Source organism: Aythya marila (assembly GCF_965140915.1).
Source record: "Aythya marila genome assembly, chromosome: 1".
NCBI classification, from domain to species: Eukaryota; Metazoa; Chordata; class Aves; order Anseriformes; family Anatidae; genus Aythya; species Aythya marila.
Window position 1 is genome coordinate 143,557,594 of NC_139042.1, and position 25,838 is coordinate 143,583,431.

Here is a 25,838-nt window from a genome sequence, read left to right on the forward strand (position 1 = left end):
CAGCCCTGTGCACCACCAGGGCTGGTTTTTATCCTCGTGCATGGTTTTCCAGCTGCTGCTTGGCTCTGGCTGCTGGGGCGATGTGCGGCTGGGCGCTGCCCCCTGCCCACGTCCCCTTCTCCCAGGAGAGACCCCGTTAAATGGGGTTTCGGCTCTTACCTCAGCCCTTGGTTTTGGCTCCCTTGGGTGCTCCCGTGCTTCTGTGGCCAGCGATGGGGAGCAGCACGGCCACGTGTGACCCTGCAGCAGCCAAAAAGCCACCGGCCAGCAGGGAGGGCGAGGGACGGGCGGCCCCAGCAAGAGCTGCGGGCAGGCAGGGGGAAAGAGCCCCTTCGCCCTGGCCATGAAATCAGTCATGTGTAGGTTTTTGTCCGGCCCTGGGGGGTGGGGGAAGGAATGTGGGTTGGGCGAAGTCTAGGATTACACCAGGGCTGAATTTTTTCCCTTTCCACGCTTTAAATCGCCAGCACCTTTGGGTCCTGCCTTCGCCTCTCCCGCCAGCTCGCGCCCCGCCGGCCCCGTCCGCCAGGTAACCGCTGCGCGCCCACCCGCCCCCCGCGCCCACCCCTGGGCCCGCGCTGGATGAGAGGTCACCGCGCGCTTTCTGCTCGTTTAATCATTTTCCAGCACCCACGGTTCCTCCCGATCCGCTGCTGTCAAACTCCTGCCAGTGCTTCTTGCTCCTCTCCACCTCCCCGAGGGCTTTGCAGGGGGCTACGCAGGGGCAGGGAGGGAGGGAGGGGGTCAAAGTGCTGCTTTGCCTGTTTTTCTTTTTACTTTTTTTCCCCTCCCCGGATGGGGGAAGAGTGTCCTTTGCTGCCGGTGCCTTTTCCTGCTCTCCTGGTGTGAATGAATGGCCAAAGTTTCCCACCGTAGGCTGAGCTCGATGGGCTCAAGCTCAGAGTGCGAGGGTCAGCGGCAGGCACCACGCAGAGGAAGGCTCCCTCCGGGGCACGAGGGTCTTCGGCGCTCCCAGCTGTGGGATGGGGTTTGGTTGGGTCGCCCTTTGCCCCCAGGGCTCTTCAGGCAGGAGGGCATCCTGCCCGCAAGGAACAGGCCCAAACACCCCCAGCCTCCTAAATGGCAGCTGCAGAGCCGGGGAGATTGCTCCTAACAGCTGCCATCACTGACAGCAAAAGCTTCTTCCCTCCTATTTCAGTTTGCCCCTTTCCCATATCCAAGACTTTTGTGTCCTTTCCAGCTTTCACCATACAGTCTGTAACACCAGACCTTAGTAAACAGCAACAGGTGAGAGAAGTCCTTATAAAACATCTCTTTATGTATTTAATCCCTTCTCTCACCCCACTCCAGCCTCAACGCTGTTTCCCGGTGCGTGCTGCAGTGGGAGCTTCTGTAGAAGGATGTGCTTCCACAAGCATTTTGAGATGGGTCATTTAAAAATAATGAAACTGGGAATGGCTTTTTAAGGACTGGCACAGCCAAAGCTCACACGTGGCCTTGGTGCCCTCCTTCTAGCAGGAATCATTACAAACAGCCGAGTAAGGGTTCGGCACATGGGTGTCTGTGCGTGTCCTCTCCCCTCTCTGGCCTTCCATAGCTCGGGTTTTGGCCTCGTTGCATGGCTTGTTATGAGCATAACAAAGGAAACTCCTCCTGAAGGTGGGATGGATTACAGAGTCCCTGGCGCCGTTAGCAATGGCGAAACGGTGCCCACGCGGCCTGGCGTGGAAAAGGAGAAGGAAGAGGAGAAGGACCAGACCCTGGAGCGAGGGCAGTGGAACAACAAGCTGGAGTACGTCCTGTCGGTGGCTGGGGAGATCATCGGCCTGGGAAACGTCTGGCGCTTCCCCTACCTCTGCTACAAGAACGGCGGAGGTGAGTGCGGCCCTGGTGCCACCAGCATCTCCCCGGTGACATCCCTGCCCAGCCCCAGTGCACATTTTCTTTTAGCTTGAGGCACCCTTTTCGGAGAGAAAAATGAAAGCCCAAAGTTTTTCTCAAGCTCGGTTCGGTGGCAGGTGGGGAGGGAGCTGCTCTCCCCGTTTGGTGATTAATTGCTAATTGGGCTCTCCGGAAGGGCAGGGCTGGGGGAAGCGGCACTTGGCTGGGAGCTGGCGGGCACTGGGGACCAGGGCTGAAATCCCCCAGCGTTAGCTGGAGCTGGGGGCAGTCTCATGGGCCTCACTAAACTGCTTTCATGCCGGTGGCATAAAAGAGGATTAGCCGCTGTTTAGCTACTTTCACGCTGTGCTTTGCCTGGTGCGTGTTGCTTTTCACCAGGTGCTTGGGAATTTCATTCCCTTTCGAAAGGCAGCTCGGGATTGCTTGGACAGAAAAGAGGTTTCTCAGCCTTTTTTTTCCCCTCAAAATGGGCCTGAGGCAAAGCCCCGTGAAGTGGCAGAGGCAACGAGGAGTTTGAAGTCTCGGGCAAAGTTTTCATCCTGTGAGGCAGGGGAAGGATGCACGAGACTGGGGCACAGAGGGCAGCAGTTCTAGGGGCAGTGAGGTGAAGTGAGGCCAGGCAGCAGCAGGGGCTCTGCCCTGCCTCCAGAGCCCAGCCCTGTCCTGGCACCAGATCCCTCATAGTGCATCGAGATTTATTTTAAAGGCTGCCAGGCTTTTAAAACCTGGTTTGGTTCTGTGCTCCTTGGGGAAGGCTGGTCTAGCCACTTGCTTCTCTGGTGCTTAAATACAAGTGAGGGGCCTTTATTTAATTTCCAGTTTCAGGGCAGCTGTGGCCAGCCTGTCACCAGTGTTACCATGCAGCTCCCAGTGACTTTTGCTGAAGCGTTTGCAGGCAGTGGTGATAACTCTCCTCAGCTTGTGCTTTGCTTGGCTCAATGCGCCGGGCTCTCCGCAAAAGAGATCTGCAAAATCTGAGTTATGTAAATAGGGGCAGCCTGTCACCTTGTCTTTCTTGAGGGATATTTCCATATAGCAAAGAGTCTTACATATTTAGTACTCCGTGTGAGATACCAAGGTCCTGTATAGTGGTGGGAAAAACAAAACAAACAAACAAACAAAAAAACAACAAACAGTAAAAAAAAAAAAAAGTTATTTTCACTCTCGTTCGTGCTTGCTTTTGCCTCCCATGACAGGGTCAGGCCTTCCCTGGGCAGGCTGGCCCGGCCGATTGGGAAATACTGGGGAAGCCTGTCTGGTGGTGCGGCTGCTGGCGCCGCAGGGGAAGGGGAAGGGGCTGGGGCGACACTCGGCACACCTTCCACGGGCATTGGGGTCCCTGCCACAATGTCCCACCACGTCCCTCTGGGAAAAAGGCACCGCTTTCATGGTGCTGCCAGGAAGCTCTCTCTGTGCACTTTTTGGGTCACTTTTTTTGCAGAAGGGGAGGGCTGTGGCTCTGTTTCCTGACGGCGTGAGCATAGGGTGGGACTTCTGGCCCCAAAGAGCCTTCTCCACATTCATCCATACCAGCCAAGCTTCTTAATGAAAAATCTTGGATTTTGAGTTTACTTCTGCTCCAGAATTGTTATTTCTCCTGTACTCCCACCAGCCTGACCCAAGAGCCAGTTAATATCTCACTGTCTTGGAAAAGGACTAAGTGAGGGAAAGGCAAGGCTTGAGCAATTTCCACGGGGTATTAATGAACCTGGGATCATCAAGCAGCTCATGGGGATGTCTCTCAGGCCCTGCAGGGTGAAAGCTGTTACTGCATTGAACACTAACCCTGGAGTAACCAAATGCCTGACACATTTTGTCCTGGTGTTGACATCCAGGCCTTATTTCTCTTGTATGCTGCTTGAATCTGCCAGGTGCCTTCTTCATCCCCTACCTCATCTTCCTCTTCACCTGCGGGATCCCCGTCTTCTTCCTGGAGACGGCGCTGGGGCAGTACACCAGCCAGGGAGGGGTGACAGCCTGGCGCAGGATTTGTCCCCTCTTTGAAGGTGAGTGGGGTGAGACTGGGGCGACCCTGGGGACCCATGGGGTCTCTGTGCTCATCTTCTGCCCATCCTTGTGAATCCCAGCCCTTCCCAAAATTAAGCCAGAAAAGTTGATCCCAGCTTCCTTCTTCATGTCAGGCTCTGGCTGGGAGCTTTGCACCCAATAAAAATCCCTCCTAGATCTAATGATGAAAATGCTCCTGGCAGTTATGCAGAACCTGAAATATACTGTTACCTTTCTAAGATGCTATGTAATTTCCCTGAGTTTGTGGAGGGCTTAAAACGTTAGTGGTGAAAGGTGTTAGCTGTCATTAACTGTCAGATCCACTTCTACCACTATTTCAGCACAATCATCCACTCTCAAGTCACTTTCCATGATTTCTCAGGACTGAAAAGTCCCAGTTGCCTGAATTCCCTGTACCAAAACCTTGTAGATTAAGGCCCCAGGAGCTGCCTACCAGCCAGTGGTTTTGTGTATTCATCCCACCTCAGCTGCCCTCCAAGCCCATCTGCTGGTGCAGGTTGGGTTAAAGCACCTGTGTAGATGGTGGGATTTTGGGGGGGACTGACACCTCGGGTGGTTGATGTGCTGGTGTTCCTCCAGCAGCACTCACCATGCAGAGCAGAGATGAAGCTCTGAGCGAGCACAGTGGGGGACAAGCTGGGTGGCGAGGTGCTGACCCCTTGGTGGAGCCTGGTCTTCAACAAGTGGTTCACCCCCTCTGGGGGCCTCCTCTCCGCAGGAATTGGCTACGCCTCGCAGGTCATCGTAGTGCTTCTGAACTTCTACTACATCGTCGTGCTGGCCTGGGCCCTGTTCTATCTCTTCAGCTCCTTCACCATCGACCTCCCCTGGGGCAGCTGCAACCATGAGTGGAACACAGGTGGGTGCGGAGGCCCTGCTGCTCCCCTGGGTCCAGGCACTGCTGAGCCCATGAAACCCCAGCTCGGGTCGCACCGCTGCCTGTAGGGGTGGGGAGCCCCCAGTGACCACAGTCCTGATGGTGCTTTTGGGGATGAGGCTGCAGCCACTGAGGGTGTCGTCCTCCTTCCTTCCTTCCATCATCCTGTACTGTGTGTTAGCTACAAACCCAGGGATGGCTTACCATGCCTGCTGGAAGGAAAAATTAAATGTCATCTTCTTAATTGTCCTAGGTTTCTTGCCCTGGAGGGGACTCCTTTGGTGCATCAGTGGGACAGTACAAAATTTGTCTCTGAGTCAATGTCACTGGGTGTTGACCCTGTGGATGGACAGGGAGCGGTTTCCTACGGTTCTCCAGTCACTGCTACTCACGCCCCCTCTCTCCCCGGGCCTCTCCCGCAGGGAACTGCATGGAGCTCCAGAGGGCGAACTCGACCCTCAACGTGACCCGCGAAAACGCCACCTCGCCGGTCATCGAGTTCTGGGAGTAAGTAAAGCACGGCCTGTACTCCTCTTCCCTCCGAGACGTGGTTGTCTGGGGCTGTGCTGGCATGCCTCAGCCAGCTGACTTGTCCTGCCCTTATGCCTTATTGCTATCCCCCTGGACTTTTTGGGCTCCTCATTCTCACAGGCCTTGGTGATGGCCAGCTGACTCTGTAAAAAACTTTACCTCGCTGTTGCTTTACTTCCTTTGGGCCTTGACATTTCTTCTTCTCCCTTATTCCTCCTCTGTGCTGCGTCTCTCTCTGCTTCCTCTCATGTTCCTCAATTCCACCCGTGAACTCCCTTGTACAGACATTTCCTCCAGCAGTGTAGGTGAATTGCTTTATCTTCCTCATCCCCAAACTGTGGATCAGGCTTACCCAGGGTGCAAACCTCATTAAAATTAGAGTTACTACCTCAGGATATGGTGACCATTGCCCTATGGCTTGGGTATGGTTTATGTGTCTGCTGGATTATCTACTGCTCTCATTCTGTCTAAGCACTCTGTGTGTGCAGCCCTTGACCTACCTGTTGGCTACATCCACTGTAACCACGCTCAGGACACAAGAACACATCTGTGAGTGTGGTGCGATCTGTGGTGATCCACCATGAAGCAGCTCTCTGTTGGGTCTTTGTCTGTAAGCTTTGTAAGCTTTAGAGTATTCACCTGTTTAAGAGGAGACCTTAAAACCCTGTGAAGTATTGCAGGAGCCCATGCTGGTGATGCAGTGGGTGATCTCTTTCCTTTGGATCTATGCTCCTGTGTTGTACCAGCATGTTTCCAGGAGGCTGTGTCATGGTGGATGGTGACTTTTGTATGCAGGCTAATCTTCATCTCAAAAATAGAAAAAGAGGTGATGCTTTTACTTCACTGTCTAATATGATAGCTATACTGAGGGGAGAAGCTCACCGAAATCAAACTTGAGTGCTGGGTTCAGCTCACATCATGGTGATATTCGCTCCCTCATTTTCGTTGTCTTTTTCCTTTGTGCGTTGGTTAGCCCAAAGCACAGAGTAGCTTGATTTCTGGCACAAAGGCATAGGCTGCAGGCGTGCGATCTCTGATGATGCTCAGCATCTCCTGGGAGAATGGGCACTGCCCAGCTCCGAGTCCTGGCTGACAGACCAAGAAGGCAGCCTCTGCTGCCACCACGATTTTCCCTCGTGAGCTGAGGCTGGCAGAGGGCTCTGCACACTGTGGCATCCCTGGGGCAGCACAGGGCAAAGCCCTGTTCTTGCATCTGCCCATGAGCAGTGATCGTTACAGACTGCAAGGCGCTGGGTACATACACTGCTCCTAATGAGCTTATGGTAATTCCTTCCATAGATGGGATTTTTCTTTTCTCCTACAGTGCACTTGTATTTTTTCTTTCAACCTGCTTGCATGCAGTTAGATGCTGGCCTGCCTCAGACTGCTCCTCCTGAGACTGGCAGCTGGAAAAGTTGGTCTTCTGTGAGCATCCCTGTGTTTCTGGGGAACCAGCACACAGGACTGGAAATTTCCACTGTCTGTCCCTTTTGATGCAGCGTCTGTTCCTGCCCTCCTTGGGCAGGGGTGGAGGAGGCAAGGGTTTCCCTGAGATGCACTGACCTGCCACTGGGGTGATGGCATGCTTCTGGCTGCGGTACAGTGTCCAGTTAGTTATGGTCTGTTAGCATCCTTCCCCAAAGGTTACATAGTCCACGTGCTTAGAAGCAGGGAAAGAGCGAGATAACAACAAAATACTCAGAGGAACAGCATGATTTCTTACGATTCCCTTCTTATCCTCTTCTTACCATCTTAAACTGTGGTTCTCCAGGAATGTAGCCTTTATTTTGGGATAATTGCAGCCTTTTACAGCAGGGCAGGCTTGTGAGCATGCTCCACATGCAGCTGCTGGGGCTCCAGCAGGTCCCTCTCTGCCTGTCTCAGGTTCAGGACTGCACCATGGTATCACTCTCAGATAAAGGGAGTAGAAATGTCTAACCCAACAGGCCAGCGCCGGAGTAAGTGCAGAATCAGGCTGGTGGTACTGCAGTAGCAGTCTACGTGTGGGGTGCTGTTTGACACCTCTGTGGCTTGCAGCTCAGAGCTAGGCCTTGTTTGTAAAACATCCCTCCTCCCCTGAGCTGTCAGGTGCTCTGGTGGTGGGGTGAGTGAGATATGGTGCTGGGAACACTGGTGGCCATCTCTGGTGACACTCAGGTGCTGTTTTCCTTCCCTCTGTGCAGGAGGAGAGTGCTGAAGATTTCCGATGGCATCCAGCATGTGGGCAGCCTGCGCTGGGAGCTGGCTCTGTGTCTGCTGCTGGCGTGGATCATCTGCTACTTCTGCATCTGGAAAGGGGTCAAGTCCACAGGCAAGGTGAGTGCTTGGCTCACGTTGAGCTCCTCCTTTGATCACAGCTGGGGTGTTTGACCCACCTGCTTCTTGTGTGTTTAGGCAAGTCCTGAAAATGCCTTTCTGAGGCAGCAGGACCCTGCAGTGCTCACTGTGCAGCACCAGGCTCTGTGCTAGAAAGGATGGGAGTGCTAGACAGAGGTGGGAGGCTTCTCAGAGCATTAACTTCCAAGATTACCTCCCACCTGATCCCTCTCCATCTGAGGCCCAGGAGAACTTGCTGTCTTTCTGCATAGTGGATGGCTGCACATTCCCTTCCCTTCTGCCACAGCATGAACAAGCAGTGTGGTTTTTGCCTCTGCTGGCAGGTGCAGATGGAAAATCTTCAAATTCATTAGATAGTTACGAAAGTAACACTGGTGATCTCAAAGCCCTCTCTGCCTCAGCATCACGGGGATATTCTTTTTGTCTTTTTGTTGGTCCCAACTCTTGCTATATTTGCTCATATTCCCCAGCAAGAGTCTCCTTTTTTTACTCACTCTGGTCACCACAGAGATATTTCTCCAAATTCTCCTAGGAAGGGTTGGTGTGATGATACAGCTCCATCCCAAGCTGCCCCATCCCTGTCTTCTCCCTCTGTTGCAGCATGTGCCACTGTTATTTGCACTGACACCATTACTTAGTTTCTACTACTGCCTCCTGACCCATTCCCAGCCAGCAAGAGCAGATGGAAGTGAAAAGGCTTAGTCTGTTATCTACATGGTGTCTTCTCAGTGTGCTTCAAACAACATGGCATGTGTGATGGGATATAAATTGTTGCCGCATCCATTTCCATCAAGTTGATGGCATGGATGTTAGCAGTTTCTCCTACTTCCAGAATGGTCTGGAATTATGAAACATGAAGGGGAAATCAAGCAGCTTGCAGAGATGATGTTTTCTGGTTTCCATGGAGTAAAATTAGAAGAAAAGAGCAACTGCTTGCTGTGGTGGCCTAGTAAAAGAAAGCAGAGGCAGTATAATAACAGCAAATATGATACTAAGATACAGCAAACATAGTGTGGGAAGTGCTGAGAACAAATTCAATCTATTTTAGATACAAGTTCTATGTAAAATGCAGGCGCTTCTTAGCTAAAAGGACAAGCGATGATGAGATCTTACCACCTGGAAAGCAGAACCCTTCTTCTTATAGTGGAGAATCACTGCCCACTGGTCTATCAGCCCCTGAACTGACATTGCCCTGGACAGAACAGTCCTGCAGTGGTTTGCATCCTCAGATGCAGGGACTGCATCTCCCCGGGGAGCACTCGCAGATGCAGGAGGTTGTCACAGATGGAATCACTTTGCCGAGGCATGTGGATCAGGTTCAAATAAAACCCTGGATGTTGCTGACCAGCATGTGACAGAATGATCACACTGATCCCGGCAAGGTTCCTGGTGATGTAGCTAGTGCTAACAATGCCCAAGAAATAAAAAGATTGGGTCTGAGCCAAGCAGTGAGTAATATCTCATTGGATCCAGATGTTCGTGTTGTTAGATAGAAGTTTGGCACTCTCCATCCAAGAAAACATTCTCCAAATTCAGGATGCTGGTCTCTGCAGATGTGAGTGACTGTTGAGTGACGAGCTTAACACGCGAGTTCTTGCAGGCACACGGGGCATTACCAAGATCTGAACCGTGCACCAGAGAACAACCAGGTTGTGCACAGAGCCCCTGAAACTGCTGTGATGTAGAGATCCATCTGAGAACGTGCAGCCTGCCATCCTGGAGGAATATGCACGAAGGTTCAAAGTCAATGGGTTGTCTTTAAGATTTTTGCTTTTAATCTTGCTTTCACAAGCTGAGAAAGATTAGACTTTCATCCTGCCATATCCCAAAGCAATAATTCGGTTGTGTGGCAAGTACAGGGATGACTGTTAAACTCTCAGGACCTGTAGATTTGATTAACTGTCACTGAGAAGCTCTAAATCAGAGTCTTCTTGAAACTTTGAGATTGAAATGAGTAATGGCATTTGCTGGTGTTGAAGGATGATGTCCCTGGGCTCCTTCAATGTCCAGGATGCAGATTCAGAGGGACAGGGATGGAGCTGCTCACACAGACGTCTCAGGCAATCATGAGCCCCAGCAAGGAGATGTTTTTCACCTCTCTCTGTGGCATTCCCCAAGACTGCTGTGATATATGCAGCAAGACACATGAAGTGCATGGAGATATTGGGGCTGTAGGCTGAGGTGATAACCTAGTAAATTGTTTTTTCAAGGGTGGGATCTCTCAAATCCTTCTGTCCTTCTACATCACAAACCTGAGTCACCAAGTCTGTATTTCAGCTTAGACCCATTGCAGTGTCAGGTGCTTTGGATGCTTTACTCAGATGGAGTATATCAGGGTGGGTCCAGAAGAATCTCGTTTTGATTCACCACTTGGATCCATGAGGATTATCCAGGATAAACCTAATCGTGTTGTCCAGGCAAATCACCCTCCCATTGCTGGCAGTACCTCTGCTGCTGCAGAAACTGCTGTAGCAGCGACAGACTGCCACCACCACTATGGGGTGGTGGGCTTTAGGAGGATTTGGGAACGGCTCGTTCTGGATGGATGGGCAGGCATGAGGAACAGATCATTTCACAGCATCACACATTGCAGCTCCTCTAGAGATGTGCTTTAGCTCTTTGGTATGTAACTGCCAAAGCTGAGAAAAGAGCTGTTGGGTAGCATTACGGTGAAGGCAAAACCTTGCTCTGCACATCCACACGGGAAAAAAACTGAAGGAGCAGCGTTTCTTTGCTGCCCCAGTGTGATACAACAAACTCAACTAGTGTTTGCACGGTGGTCAATCAGTCTTGAAGGTGTGGTGGCCAAGCAGAGGCATTAATGACACTACCCAAATTGCTGGTGAGGCCACACCAGCCCTCAGCTTTGGTTTTTACTGCGTGGGAAACAGGCCGCAGTGCGGTGTTGTAGCACACTACAGCAATTAGCCTGAGTAGTCCTGAAAACACCTCATTTGTCCCCAAACAGGAGGTTACGTTTATGTTCTGTGTGTGTGACTCAGCCCTGTAATCAGGGTGGAGGCGTGCAGGTCCTCTGCTGATGCACACAGGGATTGCTGCTGCCTTCGGTGGAGCTGCTCCGGTGACAGGCTGCTGATAGCCTAGCTCATGCTCTGTGTCTCTCCTAGGACTAGAAAGGTCTTCTCTGGCTCCAGAAGCACCATGCCACGACCCAGGTTTCCTGGGCACATTCAAAAATGTATTTCTTCCCACTGCAGGCTAAAGCAAGGCGCTTGGTGCGCTCACACCTGTCCTCTCGTCCTCCTCCCAGGTGGTGTACTTCACGGCCACGTTCCCGTACCTCATGCTGGTGGTTCTGCTGATCCGGGGAGTCACCCTGCCTGGGGCATCCCAGGGAATCCTCTTTTACCTTTATCCAGACCTCAGTCGCCTCGGGGACCCCCAGGTAAGGACAGTGGGGAGCCAAACGGCTGAGCTGTGCTTGCATGGATGCCTGGGGCTGTCCTCTTCACCTCTTTTTCCTTTTCATAGAATCAATCATTGAGGTTGGAAAAGACCTCCAGGATCATCAGGGCCAACCACCAGTGTCACCCACTAACTCTGTTCCCAAGCACCATGTCCAACCTTTCCTTGAACACCCCCAGGGCCGGTGACTCCACCACCTCCCTGGGCAACCCATTCCAATGCCTAACCAATGCCTTCTCGCTCTTTTTCTTCCAGTTTGTTCTGTCTGTTTCCTCTTTCACCCTGCTGGGCATAAGGCAGAGCTGAGATATGGGTAGATACTGTGGGTCCCCATGCTCCCTCACCCTCAGCCTTCACCTCTCCCTTTCCTGTATTTTCTAGCCTGAGCTGGGTCTGAACTACCCAGGGGCATGGGTAGAGGTGGCAGATTAACCCCTCTGTGAGAGCAGTTCCAGCTGAACCCCCCATTTCTTGAGGAGACCCCTGTGCTGCTGCAGCACTGCGGCACGTGGGGAGGAGGAGGAAGAAGAGGAGGAGGACGGTTCTGTGCACCCCTGGGGCCTGGCTGCCCTCCTCGCCTCCCCGTCCCCATCGAGAAATTGCTGCCTGCAGAAACAGAGGGTCGGCACCCGACTGCTGCTGTTAATCTCTTTGGGACAAGTTCTTCCACGTTAAATCCTGGCTCCAGCTGAGCTGCTGTACCAGTCTTTGTGCGAAGGTGTTTCCAAAGGAGATTAAAGGGTGCCTGCCTGGAAAATAGGCCAGCAAAACCCCTCGTAACCCTGTTAACTCTTCCTGCTCTCACCCCGCTGCTGCCTTCGGTGTTAATTTTGCAAGCAGGGGCATCTCCAGCTGACCCTGCCCTGCCTGATGTGAGGTGCACAGGAGGGTCCCTGGGGTGGGGGTGTGCCAGGGCTGCTGGGCACCCCTGGCCTTGCTGGTGCCACTGGTGCGGTGCGGCTCCGGGTGATCCAGCTTGACGTAGGGCGTCCCATCTGGGGAGCTAAGCGCCAGTTTCTGCTTTGCAGCTGAAGGTGGTCTGCTTTGTGTCATTTGTGCAGTGCTCAGAGCTCCTGCTCAGCTTTCTGGCAGTCGCTCTCTGGCCAGCTGTGTGCCTGAGCAGTGGCTGAAAAGCTTAATTTTGCAGTGCTGGCTTCCCTTGCGCTGTCTCCCTTGGCCGTGGGGAGGAGGTGGGTAGGACAGCCCTTCCTTTCTGGGAAAGTGCAGCACGGTTGGAAGGGGCTTTTCCAAAACACCCAGGAGCACGAGGACAGGCCAGTGGTAGCACTGTGTGTGTGGCTCCCTTTGTATTGATGTTGTATGAGGGCTTTCTGCACCGAGATGCCATTTTCGAGTGGTGCTCCCCAAATTACACAAAGCCCCGTGGTCTTTGTGGCTGCGTCCCCCAGGGGACAGCACTGAACCCCTCCGGGCACGGCGTGGTCTGCTGCTGCTCTGTCCCAGTTACAGCCTGACCTTTGGAAACACGGCTTCCTTCCAGCCTGGGTGGATGTGGTTGTGCTGTGACCCCTCAGCACACGAGCTCTGCTCCCTCCTCCCCGACACACCACAGATGCCATCATTCCCTGACCAGTGCTTTGTTTCTGGGGAAGAAAAGGTGGATTCAGTAGCAGTGGTTGCCTTCATATACTGTGGTTTATTTGTCTTACCAAGCCAGGTAGCACAGCTTGTGGTTTCTCCTTTGTTCCCCCATCGGGGAGGGAAGGTAAGGGTGAGTGCCCCGCGTGTGCACCGTGCAAGGGCGGCACGAGCCTGGGCCAAGTCGATGATAATTGATTTGTGCCCACAAGGCAGCAGGCTGTGGTTGTTTACCCGCAGTCCTGGAAAAAGGCAAGGTTCTGCAGTTCCTGGGGAGGGGTGTTGGAGGTGGGAAATAAAAATAAAAATAAGCAAAATAAGCTCTTCGATCTGAGCCTTGTGATAAGGAGTCTTAAGGGGAGGTTTAAGCGAAGGGCGAACGATGCACAAGGGGACAAAAGGGTAACTCCTTAAAAGTATATGAAAACATATGTCAAAAGAGGGGATGAATTATTTAGCAGGTTCTACTAGGGGAGAAGGAGCTGAGATATGATGAAGTGTCAGTGTGTGGAAATCATTGCTTATCACCTGCCCAACGACCTTGGACAGAAGTGTGAAATCCTGCGCAGGAGAGCTGATTGATAATGGTCTCTGCTGGCCATAAAGTCTGAAACTCCCTAAATCTTCCCGCACCTTCATCTTCTCACTTTATAAAACGTTTGTAATTAAAACATCAGATGCAAAATATTTGATGTATAGGAAGAGCGGATTATATGGAGAACCTGCTAACCAGAAGTTTTGCATATTGGAATCCAATTCTGCTGAAATACAAGCAGATAACAGCAAAACCACCGGAGAGAAAATTGATTTTGAACGGTATGTCGCAAAATTAAAATCCCCCCCCCCCCAAAAAATAATAAAAAAAAAGCAACCTCATATATATATATATATTTAAGTTGCATAACATCTAGTATTTTTGTGTTAGTATGCTAGCCAATGACTAAGCCCAAATCTTTTTCCCCCTCCCTGACTGCATTTTTGGAGCTCCAGAAACTTCCTACGTTTTTCATAGTTCAGGCTGTGGTTTAACAGAAAGGGGGGTCTTGGGATTTTTCACCATTTCCACATTTGCTCGCTCTGCCCTTCACAAGGAGCCTTGTGGCAATTTTATCAATTGTTTATTTCAGTGAGATAACACCGGGGACTTCCTGATGTGATTATGGAGGGAGATGCACAGCGTGATCCACTAGCAGGAGGCTGAAATGAGAGGAATTCAGACTAAAAATAAGCGTTAAGTGTGAGAAACTTGTCATTGGAGCAGCTTTTTCTCCAGCGCTCTCAGGCTGGCCATCGCTCGATGCTTTTGTACCATGACCAGACACCAGTGTTATGGACAGGCCTGGGGGGAGAGCTGATGGGCTTGGTGCAGAAAGTGCTGGCAGTGTGCTTGGGCTTGCTTGAAAGAGAAGAAATATAATGGTCTCGTTTTGCTCTGGTATCAGTCACAAGTGTTTTTGGCTAAATCTCATTGTGTTTGGTGAGTGAGAATGAAGGGGTAAAATTCCCCAGCCCCTGAGCATCTCCCTCTCTGCACAAACAGCGAGTGCTTCTCACAACATGCCCAGGACCTCCCACTCTTGTTTTTCCCCTGCAATTTCCAGAAAACACGCTGTCTTGCTGCGTGTGCTTGTGCTTTACTCCGAGAGCTTCAGAAAGCCTGTGTGTAATGTAATGACGGAGCAATCTTTACAGAGCCACTTCCCCTGTGGCCCCTGGGGCCAGGAGGCAGCGGCAGGGCCAAGGACTGCTTGATCGTGGGCCCCCCAGCCATGGGAAGGGGTCAGAGTCCCCAAACCCCTTCCAATTCAGCCCCCTCCTGCTGCTGCTCCTCTGCCAGCGAGAGCCGCTGCTTCCCAGCAAGAGGGGAAGGCGACTGTGGGCCTGCTAAATATTATTTGTTCCCCTTATTTGTTTCCTTTCCCAGCAAGCCTTTAACTCAGCTCTGCACACCCATGCCGTGCTGCTGCTGGCCCCCCACGTCCCCTTTCTGAAGGCAGCGTGTTTGTCTTCGGGCAGAGCCACAAAGCCTGGGGGCCAGGAGCATCCCTCGCCCCGCTGCACCCCCCAGGGTGGGCAGCTGTGCTTTTTGGGATGAACCACAACCTGTTGTGTTTTCTTGCAGTGTTTAAAGGAAGCCCAGCAGTGGGGGAGCTCCCCTGGGTGCAAAAAGTCGGTCGGCAGGGTGGGTGCAGGAGGTCGGGGCAGGCTGGTGGTGTGTCGTGGGGACCCTGAGTGCTCACGTGCCAACAGAGGAAGGCAATAATCTGGGAAGAGGTGCTCAATGTGCTGCAGGTGGAGGCTTACCTGGCTTTGGCCCTGGGCGTGCTCTGTGCTGAGTCCCCGATGGGGGCAGCTTGGCACTGGGCTTCAGCAGGATTTTGCTCTGCAATGGTCTGTGTTATTATCTGTAAGTGCTTTGAGGTCTTCCTGAGGAAGGATCTGTCTCAGAACAGGGGGGCTATTAAATTCTAGCACATATAATAAAGTGAATATTGCTGAGAAAATTAAGGGAGGAAGGAAAATGTCCTCTGATAGGCCATAACTACCTTGGATAACTGCAGCTCAGGTGTGAAGGCTTTGCTTAAAAACAGAGAGTAGGAGGTTATTACAGACTGGAGTAAACAACATGTTCAAGGAAATTGAATTATGAATTAAATAAACTGGATGGCTTAGAAAACTGCAGACAGCAACCACATCAAAATACCCAGGCCACCAATGTGCTGGTGAAATCTGAACCATGGGGCGAGCTTCTCCAGTTGCTTCGGGAGCGGCGGTCAGAGAACAGCAGCAAGATTTTCTGCAGGGGAAAGAAAGAGCCCCCTGTGACCCCATCAAACCCCTTCAGTCAGAGTGGGAATATTAAAATAATGAGAGGATGCTGATCAGCAGTGTGGGATGGAGGGGGGGGGTCCTGGAAGGACTGAAATGAGCATTTCTCTGAGACACAGCAGGGAGGGGACTGAGCACAGCTTGGGGAGGGAAGATTTGGGCTGTTGTTTCCAGGGGTGGCTGCTGTGTATGGCCCCCGTGAGCCTGCAGGGCTGGGAGGAGAGCAGTGCTTCTCATGAGGAGCTTGAGGAGGAGGCTGGATGAGAGGTGGGCTGGGGGCTCTTCCAACCCCAGGTCCTGCGTTGTGCTGCTCAGCTCCGTCACAGGTGGGTCAGGAGCACCCATGGCATCAGTCCTGGTGGAGCCTCTCAGCCCTCAAGGAATTTAGGAACTGCCAAGGGGCTGGGAAGGAGGGAAAGGTGACTGGTCTTTGGCCCAGGAGCCTCAGTGGCCTCTTAAAATAGGAAATAAAACCGCGTACAGCCTAGGCTGGTGTTCACGGTTATGCTGGTTATGGACCATAAGCTCCACAAGCCACATTTAGCTTTATTTACACTGGTTCATGTGCTGCCTTGCCTCAGGTGGGAACAAGTGCTGAGGCAGGCCCCGCACTCCCCACAGATATCCCCTCGGATATGCACCCCGGGGGTGTTGTGTTGGAAGGAGCAGGCAGCAGAGCAGAAGCCTGCAGACCCCAGGCTGGTCTCTGCCGCATGTCAGGGGCATTGCTGGCTGTAGAAAGCAGCCTCTCCATGAGCCACAGAGCTAATGAAGCTCGCTGTCTTGGTATTTGACTTCTCCCATGTCTGGTAAAGCACCATTTCTTTTCCTGCCCTTGGGATGTCTCTGGTGTCTCTTGCTTGTGTGATTTGTCTGATATTTAACACTGGTTGACTGTTCCTCCCTGCAGATTCCCTCTCAGAGGGGATGCTGAGTCTTTCCCGTTCCCTGGTTGCTGTGAAATTCATAGGTAGTTGGTTTCTTTGAGGCTTCTGCCCACTGTTAAATCTGTTCGAAACTGGGCAACTGGGTCTGATGTTGTGGCAAGGGCAGGGGGGCACCATTTGACAGCAAAAGTCTTGTAAACTCAACAAATGAAACTAAAAGGGCTTCAAAAAAAAAAAAACACAAGAGAGGGGGATTCAAGTTAGAATTTGATGAAAACAAAACAAAACACAGAGCCCTAGGAAGGAACAGCAAAATAAAATTAAAAAAAAAATAAACCTAATAAAACTTTCTGCCCTATCCCATGAAAAGATGCTTACATTATTGATGCAAAGGTGTCAGCTGGGCCAGCCCACATCAGTGCGTTTCTGTGCCCCAAAAAGCAGCAGAAAAGCAAAGGCCATGCCCTGGCTGCCCACAAGCACAATGATTCTTTAGGAATTATTTATAAAAAGCAAAACAAAATGCCCCATTTATTCCCAATGCTTTTGAAATGCAGTAACGAGCTAACATTTTGGTCTCTAAACCTGCGTCCCTATTCCACCCCTCTAAAACAAGTAAAATTCACTGAGATCAATGACTTTTTCCAAATCCTCGTGCCCAGAACTAACTGTTCCTGTCCAACCTCATTGTCTGCCTCTTCCCATTCTACAAACCAAAGGCGTGATCTGACTCCCTGTGACTGACAAGAAGAAGGTAGGGCTGAACGTTTCCCAAGCCGCTTGCAGGACGGCCGGGGAAAGCGGCTTCCCCGGCCTGCCCTAGCTGCTGGCACTGCTGGCTCATGCACCCCATTGCCCCTCGGGACACGAGGCCATGGATGGCAAGGTACAGGTGTTACTTGGAGCCACTGAAACCATTGCAGTGCTTTCTGTTGGCTTCTGCTCTCCTCAGGAGACGTCTTAGGGCCCTGAGCAAGGCAAGTGTTTGAGGACTCACCAGCACTGCTGCTCCACCTGGAGACTCTTCGCATTAAGCTTGTCCCCATAACAACTTCCTTCTGCTCTCCTTTCCTGACTGCCTTCCCTCCTGTCTCTAGAAGGTGGCTGCACTTCAGCACTGATTGAATGATTGCCTTATCTCTATTTTATAAACCCTCCAGGAAGAAAGATGTTAGACAGTGGAGGGGTTAATTAATAATCTTCGTCACTGCTTCGTTCCTCGCTGTTGGCTCCTGCTTTTGCTGCTCTCTGCAGAAGACGGTGGCTGTGGCTGCAGCAGTGACTGCACACAGCAGGGCTTTCGAATCAAATTTGGCACTGACAAATGTCAGCCTCCGAGCACCGGGACATGCTCTTGACAGAGAGATCGAAGTGGAGTTCAGAGGGGCTTCATGGCACTAACATCACTCTTGTATTTGCTTTTAGGAGCCGTCTTGGGCAAACAACTCTGTCTGTTTCTTATACTCCCCTCCTGTCTGGTTAATTTGCTTTTACATTTTGGATCCTTTAAAGTTAGGTCTTGGAGCAAAGGGCCACCATCAGCATGTACCTGTGCCACCCAGTGGGAGACCAGGCCTGCCCAAATCGTGTCCCCTTTCTCTGCTGGCAGTGAGGGCTCCTTCAGCTCAGATTTGTCTGAGGAAGACAGAGATGACGATGAAGAGCTGTATGTGCCGTGGGTTTGCAGGGCTCTGGCTGCGTCCCTTCCCCTTGGCACTCTTATCACCCCCAGGGCGCTTCACAGAGCACGGGAACTCTTGGCACTGTGTAGCCTGTTCCTAGCAAAGGCTTGTCCAAGCGCTGGGTATTGCTGACCACCCCAGCACTGATCTTCCTGCTGCTCATGGTGGCCCCGGGGGCTCTGCCTCCTCCCATCGGTGCAGTGTCTGCGCTCTGTGCTGGCCTTGTCTTCTCACCTGTGTTTGCATCTCCCTTGCAGGTCTGGATGGATGCAGGCACTCAAATCTTCTTTTCGTATGCAATTTGTCTGGGATGCCTGACAGCTCTGGGCAGCTATAACAAATACCATAACAACTGCTACAGGTAACTGGAGCACGGCTCTGCTGCCTTGAGCCTTCCCCTCCCTCAACATCAGCACAAACAGGCCGGTGAGGTGAGCTGCTGGAGGCTCCTGGCCTTTAGAAGTGTCTTGCTTTCCATTTCTACTCAAGGCATAAGGACACTTTTTCCACGTGTTTTTTCCTCAAATCCAGTTCTCTGTGCTTTGTACCCAAGGGGAATGCCAGGAACTTTCTGTCTGTGTCACAGATGACAAATTCCCTCTTCCACACTGCATAAAACCCATCAGAGCCAGATCCTCTTAACTGGCTTTGTGACCCCACACCATGATGTCCCCTATTTACATAGGTGCTGAAGCAGAGCTGTCAGATCAAGTGGCTCTAGACTGGAGTCCTTCCACCTTGCAATTTATCCTCCCAAGGTTCATTTGGACCTACTGTCTTGCACAGCTATCAGTGCTCTGGGTGCCTACATGCTATCTGTGGTCTGTATATAAACCTGCAGGTGTGACTCCTGTTTCTTGTGTGCTCTGCCCATGCTGAGCAGCCCTCGAACAGGGATCAGTCAAAAAAATAGTGTGAGAGGAAGAGCTCAGAAAACCGACCTGCCTCCCTTCTCACCCTTTCTCTGCTGGCCATATTGCTCTTAGTACTGGGTTCTCCCCACACCTTTTAAATCCAGATTTGTTGTCCTTGCTGTGGAAGGTCCTGGCAAACCACCATGTGGTCCTAGCTTGGCATCTTTCTCTTCGCCTTAGAAGTTAACACCAGCTGTAGGGAGGTGTTAGCCCACCCTCTCCAGCAGCGGGGCTGGGACCTTTCTTCCTTTTCGTGTCCCTTCTGTCAGGTGCAGTTCTCAGAGAGAAAGCTGTGGGAAGAGAAAAGAGAACAGATTGACTCTGGCCTGCTGCATGGCCTTGGGCATTATCTGTGTGCATTTCCAGTCTGGTTATGTGACATGGAGGGGCTGCTGAGCAGCAAAGTTGTAAAGAGGCTCACACAGAGGCCATCTCCAAGTTGGCACCAAAGAGCAGGGGCTGTTTCTCGTTCTCTGGGATGATAAGGGACATCACCAGATCTCTCCAGCTTCCTTTAGGGTGAAAATCTGGGGTCTCCTTTTTGCTCTGGCCATTTCCCACGTCTCACTCCCCAGCATGATGCCCCTTCCCACCTGCCAGGTGACTGGAGAGCACCTTCCAGCCCATGCTTTTCCAAGGAGGCAAAGACCTCATACATACATCTGGGAGAGGGAAGGAACACTAGGAAGGAAGAAAAAATATGTGAAATAAATGCAAGTTAGTGTAAAATGGTGTTAAGTGATGGGCAGTCCTTGACCATGCAAAGTGCTGTGGTTTGGGAGGAATAATCTGAGCTACACGTGTGGTGTGGGGGTTCTGTGTGAACTCTGCTTTATCTCCAGAAATGTTTGCAGACCGTGACTAGCTCTAGTTCCTGTGCAGGGAGGAGCGTGAAGCCCCCCAGATGCTAAAGATCTACAGAGTGGCAAAGAAAATCACACTGGATTCGCAGAGTAGCATTTAACAGAGTCAGAGTAGGCCATGAAATGCCGGAAGGGTGTGTTCAGTTTAGTGCAGACTATTTTGGAAAGACGCTGCAAATGTTAGTGTTGTCCCCAGGGCTGCCGCCACAGGAGGCCCGGGGAGACTGGAGCATAAAAAAGAATTGGATAGATAAGCAATGTTTAGTTTAACAAGTAGATGGATGGGAATGAGATGAAACAGAGACAAAAGGGAATAGATCAGAGGAAATAAATTGGATGGCTCTGTTCATCTTTTCCTCATAATGCGAGGACCAGGAGATATCTAGTAGCGCTGAGAGCCCAGAACATTGTAACTGGTCTGAGAAATCTATTAAGGAAAAATAAATGCCCCCCTCTCAGACAGAAATAATCTCTGGCACTCTCCCCCACAGGAGGGATCAGAAGAGAGAGAGGGAAAAAAAATTAGGCGTTTAGATGTGCAGCAAGTCTATCTCATGGGTCAGTGCCCAGGGTGGGGTGTGGGTCACCCCTGGCCCCCCGGCTGATGCTGTGCCCCCTCCTCCAGGGACTGCGTGGCCCTCTGCTTCCTCAACAGCGGCACCAGCTTCGTGGCCGGCTTTGCCATCTTCTCCATCCTGGGCTTCATGGCGGGGGAGCAGGGGGTGCCCATCGCCGAGGTGGCCGAGTCAGGTGAGTGGGGCCGTGGTGGGGTCATGGGGGGGCTGCTGGTTGTCCCTGGGGCCAGGTACTCGCCCCAGGCTGAGTGTTGTTGCACTTCACGTCCCCATCTTGGTGGCCTCCCAGCCCTCACAGCAGTGATGTGGCTGTGGCTTGCTGTGCCTCCGTTCCCTTCCTGCCCTCAGGACCTCCTCTGCGCCGTGAGGAGCTTGGGTTTTCTGCATGGCTCGTGGACGTGTGGTCCTGCACCAGCCGTGCCGTGTCACTGCCTGCTCTGAAGCCCTTCTCCCCGCAGGGCCTGGCCTGGCATTCATCGCCTACCCTCGTGCTGTGGTCATGCTGCCCTTCTCCCCGCTCTGGGCCTGCTTCTTCTTCCTGATGGTGGTGTTGCTGGGACTGGACAGCCAGGTAAAGGCGCAGGGCCACTGTCCCTTCAGGACGGGATTGAACTTGGCCGGTGGGAGTGCAGGGGGTGCTGGGGAGGAGGTGCGGGATGGGCTGACAGAGGTGGGGTCTCTGCTCTCTGCAGTTCGTCTGTGTGGAGAGCCTCGTCACAGCCCTCGTGGACATGTACCCCACCATCTTCCGCAAGAAGAACCGCCGGGAGACCCTCATCCTGCTGGTCTCCATCCTCTCCTACCTGGTTGGGCTGGTGATGCTCACCGAGGTATTTTGGGCTCAGACCACCCGCATGGTGCTCACTGGGGGCCTGGCGGGTGGTGGGGTCCATGCTGGGGCCAGATACTCACCGGTGAGCCCCATCCTGCTGCCTGGTGCCTGGGGGAGGCTGCCCTGCCCTGCCCTTCCCCACATTTTTGCTTCCAGCCCTCAGCCCTTGTGCCAGTTACAGCCCTGACAGCTCTCCTGCCAGGACTGATAATTGGAGCTCTGGCCAGCCAATATTTTGGTTATAGATTTATCTCTATATAAGCCAAACCTTTACCGCTTTGGCCTGTTGCATGGTTCGGGGAGAGCCTTTGTCCTTCTCTTCCCTCCTGTATAGACCTAGGTGGAAAATGGATGGAAAATCTAGTGTGACTGAGCATGTCTTGTATCTATTACACTGTTTTCATGTATATTCCCCTTGTGATTATTTGCCTCAGAGTTAAAACTGTTCTGCTCTAAGACCTTTGACTCCTCCTGGCAGTCTGTGTATCATGGGGTTGGTGCTGCCACGATGCCCTTTACAATTTGCATCTCCTGTGTTCAGAGGACAGCTTTTTCAAAATTTTGCCCGAATAATGTTTCACCTGCAGCCTTGTGCCTGGATGAACCTTCAGGCCCAGTCTGTAGACTGGTTTGTGGCACTGGGTAGTGGAAACACCTGTCTTGTCCTAAAATACCCCCACAGTCTCTGACGGCCACTTCCCCTCTCCTGTCCTGCCCTGGGCTGAAGGGCTGCAGAGGCTCCTGGCAGCAGGGAGCCTCCTAGGGCTGCCACGTCTCCATCAGGCCTTGGGTACAAGGGATGTGGCTTTGCTGTCAGCTCAGACGGTGCCCCAGTTAGAGGGAGGTGTCCGCAGCTCTGGGGAAGATGCTGAGTTCGTTTCCTGCTCTGGCTGGAGCTCCTGGCCTGTGCCTGACTCCTTTCCCCTCTCTCCCTCCCCACCTCGCCTCGCTGCCCGCTTGGCCCTTCCCAGGGTGGGATGTATGTCTTCCAGCTCTTTGATTACTATGCTGCCAGTGGCATGTGCCTGCTCTTTGTGGCCATCTTCGAGACTCTCTGCATCGCCTGGGTCTATGGTGAGTATGGACCGGGAGGGCCCCCAGATCTGCTCTCTCAGTCTGCTTTCCCCATCCTCAACGTGATGGTCCGTAACTCCTCTTGGCAAGTGCTTCGCAGTGCAAGGCAGCCCTCTAAACACGTGCTTTGGTGAACATGGACTCAGCTGTGGGGGCTTCCTCACAGCAAAGCCCTGGGGGATCTGCTTGGCAGATATCCCCAGTGTGTTCCTACGTGCCCCTGCTTTTGACGCCCTCCTTCCCTGGGGATGTGGAGCTGGTTGTGAAGTGATTTCCCACCCTGTGCGTACAGGCATCTGATATTCCCCCAGCATTTTTGAGCCACCTCTCTCAGTCCTGATATTCACAAGAGATGGCCACACTCTTCCTCAGGGAGCTCCCCAGCAGGGTTTTTGGCTATGCTGAGGTTACTGCCTCATCTTCTGGGGAGCTCCCAAATGGTGGTGAAGCAGGGCCCCCACTCGCCATCCTCCCTGGGACACACAGACCCTGCTGCCCTTGTTCCTGGTGGCAGTGAGGCATCCATCCTTCCCTTCTTCTACAGGTGCTGAGCGTTTCTACGATAACATTGAAGACATGATCGGTTACCGGCCATGGCCCATCATCAAATACTGCTGGCTTTTCATCACTCCAGCAGTTTGCATGGTGAGAGCCCATGGGAAGAGGTATGGGGAGGGAGATGGGCAGAGCCTGGTGCCTCTGAGATATACGTACATATATATGGAGGTGTGTGCATATATGTAGAGGGTTGTGTAGCCTGTTCTTCTGCACATGTTTGTGACATTTGGGGTCGGGTGTGGGGCAAAGCAATGGGCAGAAGGGCCCAGATGAACAGTGACAGATGTGTCTACTGCTGGGACGAACTCCTTGGGGCTGTGCATGGGGACTGCCCTAGCAAAGCTGTTTTGACTGGTGTCTCCTCTGTTGCTGTCCCAAGGAGCTCTTTGTTACTATAAAACTGTGCAGGTATGGAGCCTCCAGGAAGACATATTTTCGCTAACAGTTGCTTTTCTGGCACTTCTCCTCTTGGTTTCTTCCACCCTGCCAGGCGACCTTCTTGTTTTCTCTGATCAAATACACCCCACTGACCTACAACAAGAAGTATGTGTACCCGTGGTGGGGGGACACCCTGGGCTGGCTGCTGGCCCTCTCCTCCATGGTGTGCATCCCTCTCTGGATCGTCTACAAGCTCTCCACCATCAAAGGTTCCCTCAGAGAGGTGAGGCTGATGCGCTGGGATCAGGGCTGTGCTGCCGTGGTGAAGTCCAGCCTTGCAAGGTTTTTTCTTTGTGTGTGTTGTGGGTTAATTAGTAAGGAGCCTGGAATAAATCAATTGAATGAGTTCATTGCTACAGTGAAACTGTTGGTTTTATTGAGTTCTGCCTGGCTGCAGGGCTGCTCCAAGCTGGCTGTTGCCTCTTGGTGTCCTTACTTTATTGCTTTTGTCTCTCTGCAACCACCATTAGGAATAAACTCATTAGGTGGTGAGGACAAAGATGGTCTCCAGTGCCTCAACTCAATTTGGAGGCTGCCGTTGACTGCAGCCAGGAGTCTTGCTCCAAGGAAACTCCCAAGCCTGCCTGTTCTCTGCCTCCTGCATGTGCTCGGGAATGGGTTGTGATAGCTGGCTGAATGAATGATAACCATGACTGGAAGGGGAGGGCCCAGGTTAGCTTTTGCCCTTGTGGCCATACTCAATGCTTGCCTTTGCCTTCCAGAGGCTCCGCCAGCTCACCTGCCCACTTGAGGACTTGTCTTCCAGGCTGAGCACAGGACTGCCCCTTCCCTCCACCAGATCAAGCCTCCTGATGCTGACAGAGCTGGAATCTCACTGCTAGGACCTGTGTGGCTCTCCCTCCCTCCCCCCAGGACGGTTTCTGTGCAGCCTTTACTACCTGTCGGAAAACACAAGGATTCTTCACCCACCGAGGAGAGAGGGATTTCTGGGTTCTGCTCCCTTCCCTGGAAGATTTGAAGGGCTGAGGGAGAGGCTGCCATGGAGATGGTTTGTGTGGAGTTCGCAATGCACCTTAATCCTCTCCCTAGAGAGGGCTCTGAAGGGGCAGATCAAGCACCAGTGGTGTTCCTGAGCATCCCCAGCCTTCTGGTAGGCAGAAAGGAAGGACTGATCATGGAGTGGAGAGTGCCAGAGAGTCTCAAAGCTGTGGCTCTGGTCTGGACTTTGGGAGCTTCTCCGTTAATTCCATTAAATCCTTGTATTTCCCCTCTAGATACACTCTGTCTCAGTTTTGTCTGACCTGCATCCACTGCTAGGGCACGCCTGGTGGGCTGTTAGTGCAGCTGTGCCGGGTGTCCTGGTCTGCATCTCTGTTGCACTGGCACGTTTGTGCAGCAGCATGGCCAGAGAAGAGGAAGCTTGGTTAGGGTAGGAGGGGAAACGGGGAACATTGATTAGGAGGCCTCCGTAAGCAGCATGCTTGGGGTTCTTAGGTGGAGAGCGTGATGCCACCTTCTGCTGGAGCCACTGCCAGCTCCCAGCCAAAGGAGTCACCTGGCTGGGGAGTCACTGGGGCCTGAGAGAGGTGTGTGGGCTGGCGTTTCTTCACGCAAGTGAAGGACCACGGCAAACTGCCCCTGGCATCTGCAGGTCTAGGCAGTTTCTGTGCTGACTGGCTTCGAGGTGCTCTGCAGCCAGTTATTTTGTTTTTCCTGCGTATGGAAAAAGGGCTGCATGGCTGAGACAGGACCTGTATGTTATGTCAACACTGCCGCTAACAGGGCCCCTCATTTCCACAAAAAAAAAAAAAAAAAAAACAACAACAAACAAACCCACCAGGCATCAAAGAGCTGCTGTTTTAGATGGTGTAGCCTCAGCATCTGAGGAGGGCAGCCAGAGGACACGTAGCCCTGGGAAGCTGGATGGCTCTTGGGTAACCCTGAGGAAGCCGGAGCCTAGGAAGAGCTGAGTGAGTGAGCAGAGCTCGTCTTTCCAAAGGATCCATGGACACTGGTGGGCACCACAGGTATGGCCTGGTCTTCTGGAGCACCCATCACGGGGAGAGGAATTAAAACAATCCACGCAATTAGCCACCAGGTGGCCCCAGGACTTCACCTACTGCTGGCAGCGGAGCAGTGAGGTGCCAGGCTCTGTCCCTCCTCGGGCAGGCTGGTGGCACTAGGAGAGGTGGCCGGGTCTCCACATCACCCGCTCCTTGCTGCAAGGAGATGAGGAAGAGGAGATGCTCCAGCTCCCTGCCTGATAGGGCTGGGGCCATGGGGCTCCTGGGCAAGCACGAGGTGTAGGTGGTGTATGGATTTCTGCAGGAAAGGGTGCAGGAAGGGTTGGAGGAGACCCTTTCCTTTGGCACAGTGTCAGCTCTTGCCTTCCACACATAGCCAGCATATAGATAGTTGTCTGTGGGAGGTAGTGCTGATTCCTGTGCTCTGGGGGATTTCTTCCCTGCCCTTCTGCAAAGATGACGATTGACCACAGCCAGCAATTGGCAAAAACCCCAAATCTGTCTCAGAAACCAGTCTCCAAAGCAGATCAGGAGATCCTC

At 52.5% G+C, this 25,838-nt stretch overlaps 1 protein-coding gene across 3 annotated transcripts; it reads left to right on the forward strand.

Moving 5' to 3' along the window:
* Positions 1-487: 487 nt before the first annotated feature.
* On the forward strand, positions 488-24,504 carry LOC309878128 (sodium- and chloride-dependent GABA transporter 2). 3 transcript variants are annotated; one of them, XM_082760311.1, is made up of 15 exons: positions 488-529; positions 1,621-1,836; positions 3,735-3,869; positions 4,610-4,750; positions 5,191-5,275; positions 7,483-7,615; positions 10,908-11,042; positions 18,317-18,420; positions 20,462-20,586; positions 20,870-20,982; positions 21,104-21,241; positions 22,215-22,317; positions 22,862-22,962; positions 23,366-23,536; positions 24,036-24,504. In XM_082760311.1, exons 2-15 carry the CDS (start codon positions 1,626-1,628, stop codon positions 24,153-24,155), a joined length of 1,815 nt encoding a protein of 604 aa, XP_082616437.1. In that variant the 5' UTR covers positions 488-529; positions 1,621-1,625; the 3' UTR covers positions 24,156-24,504. The 3 variants fall into 3 exon arrangements, 2 of the variants coding, with proteins under 2 accessions (XP_082616437.1, XP_082616436.1); XM_082760310.1 differs by lacking the exon at positions 488-529 and having other exon boundaries at positions 1,457-1,836; XR_014317489.1 differs by lacking the exons at positions 488-529; positions 22,215-22,317; positions 24,036-24,504 and having other exon boundaries at positions 1,457-1,836; positions 23,366-23,470.
* The last annotated feature ends 1,334 nt before the right edge of the window (positions 24,505-25,838 follow it).

What these genes read in the sequence shown, in the direction of transcription:
- LOC309878128 (XM_082760310.1), top strand. Translation starts at nt 1,515, where the DNA reads ATGGGTGTCTGTGCGTGTCCTCTCCCCTCTCTGGCCTTCCATAGCTCG. An exon ending in CTGCTACAAGAACGGCGGAG is followed by an intron (nt 1,837 to 3,734) that starts GTGAGTGCGGCC and finishes TGAATCTGCCAG; the next exon opens with GTGCCTTCTTCATCCCCTAC. An exon ending in GGGTCAAGTCCACAGGCAAG is followed by an intron (nt 7,616 to 10,907) that starts GTGAGTGCTTGG and finishes TCCTCCTCCCAG; the next exon opens with GTGGTGTACTTCACGGCCAC.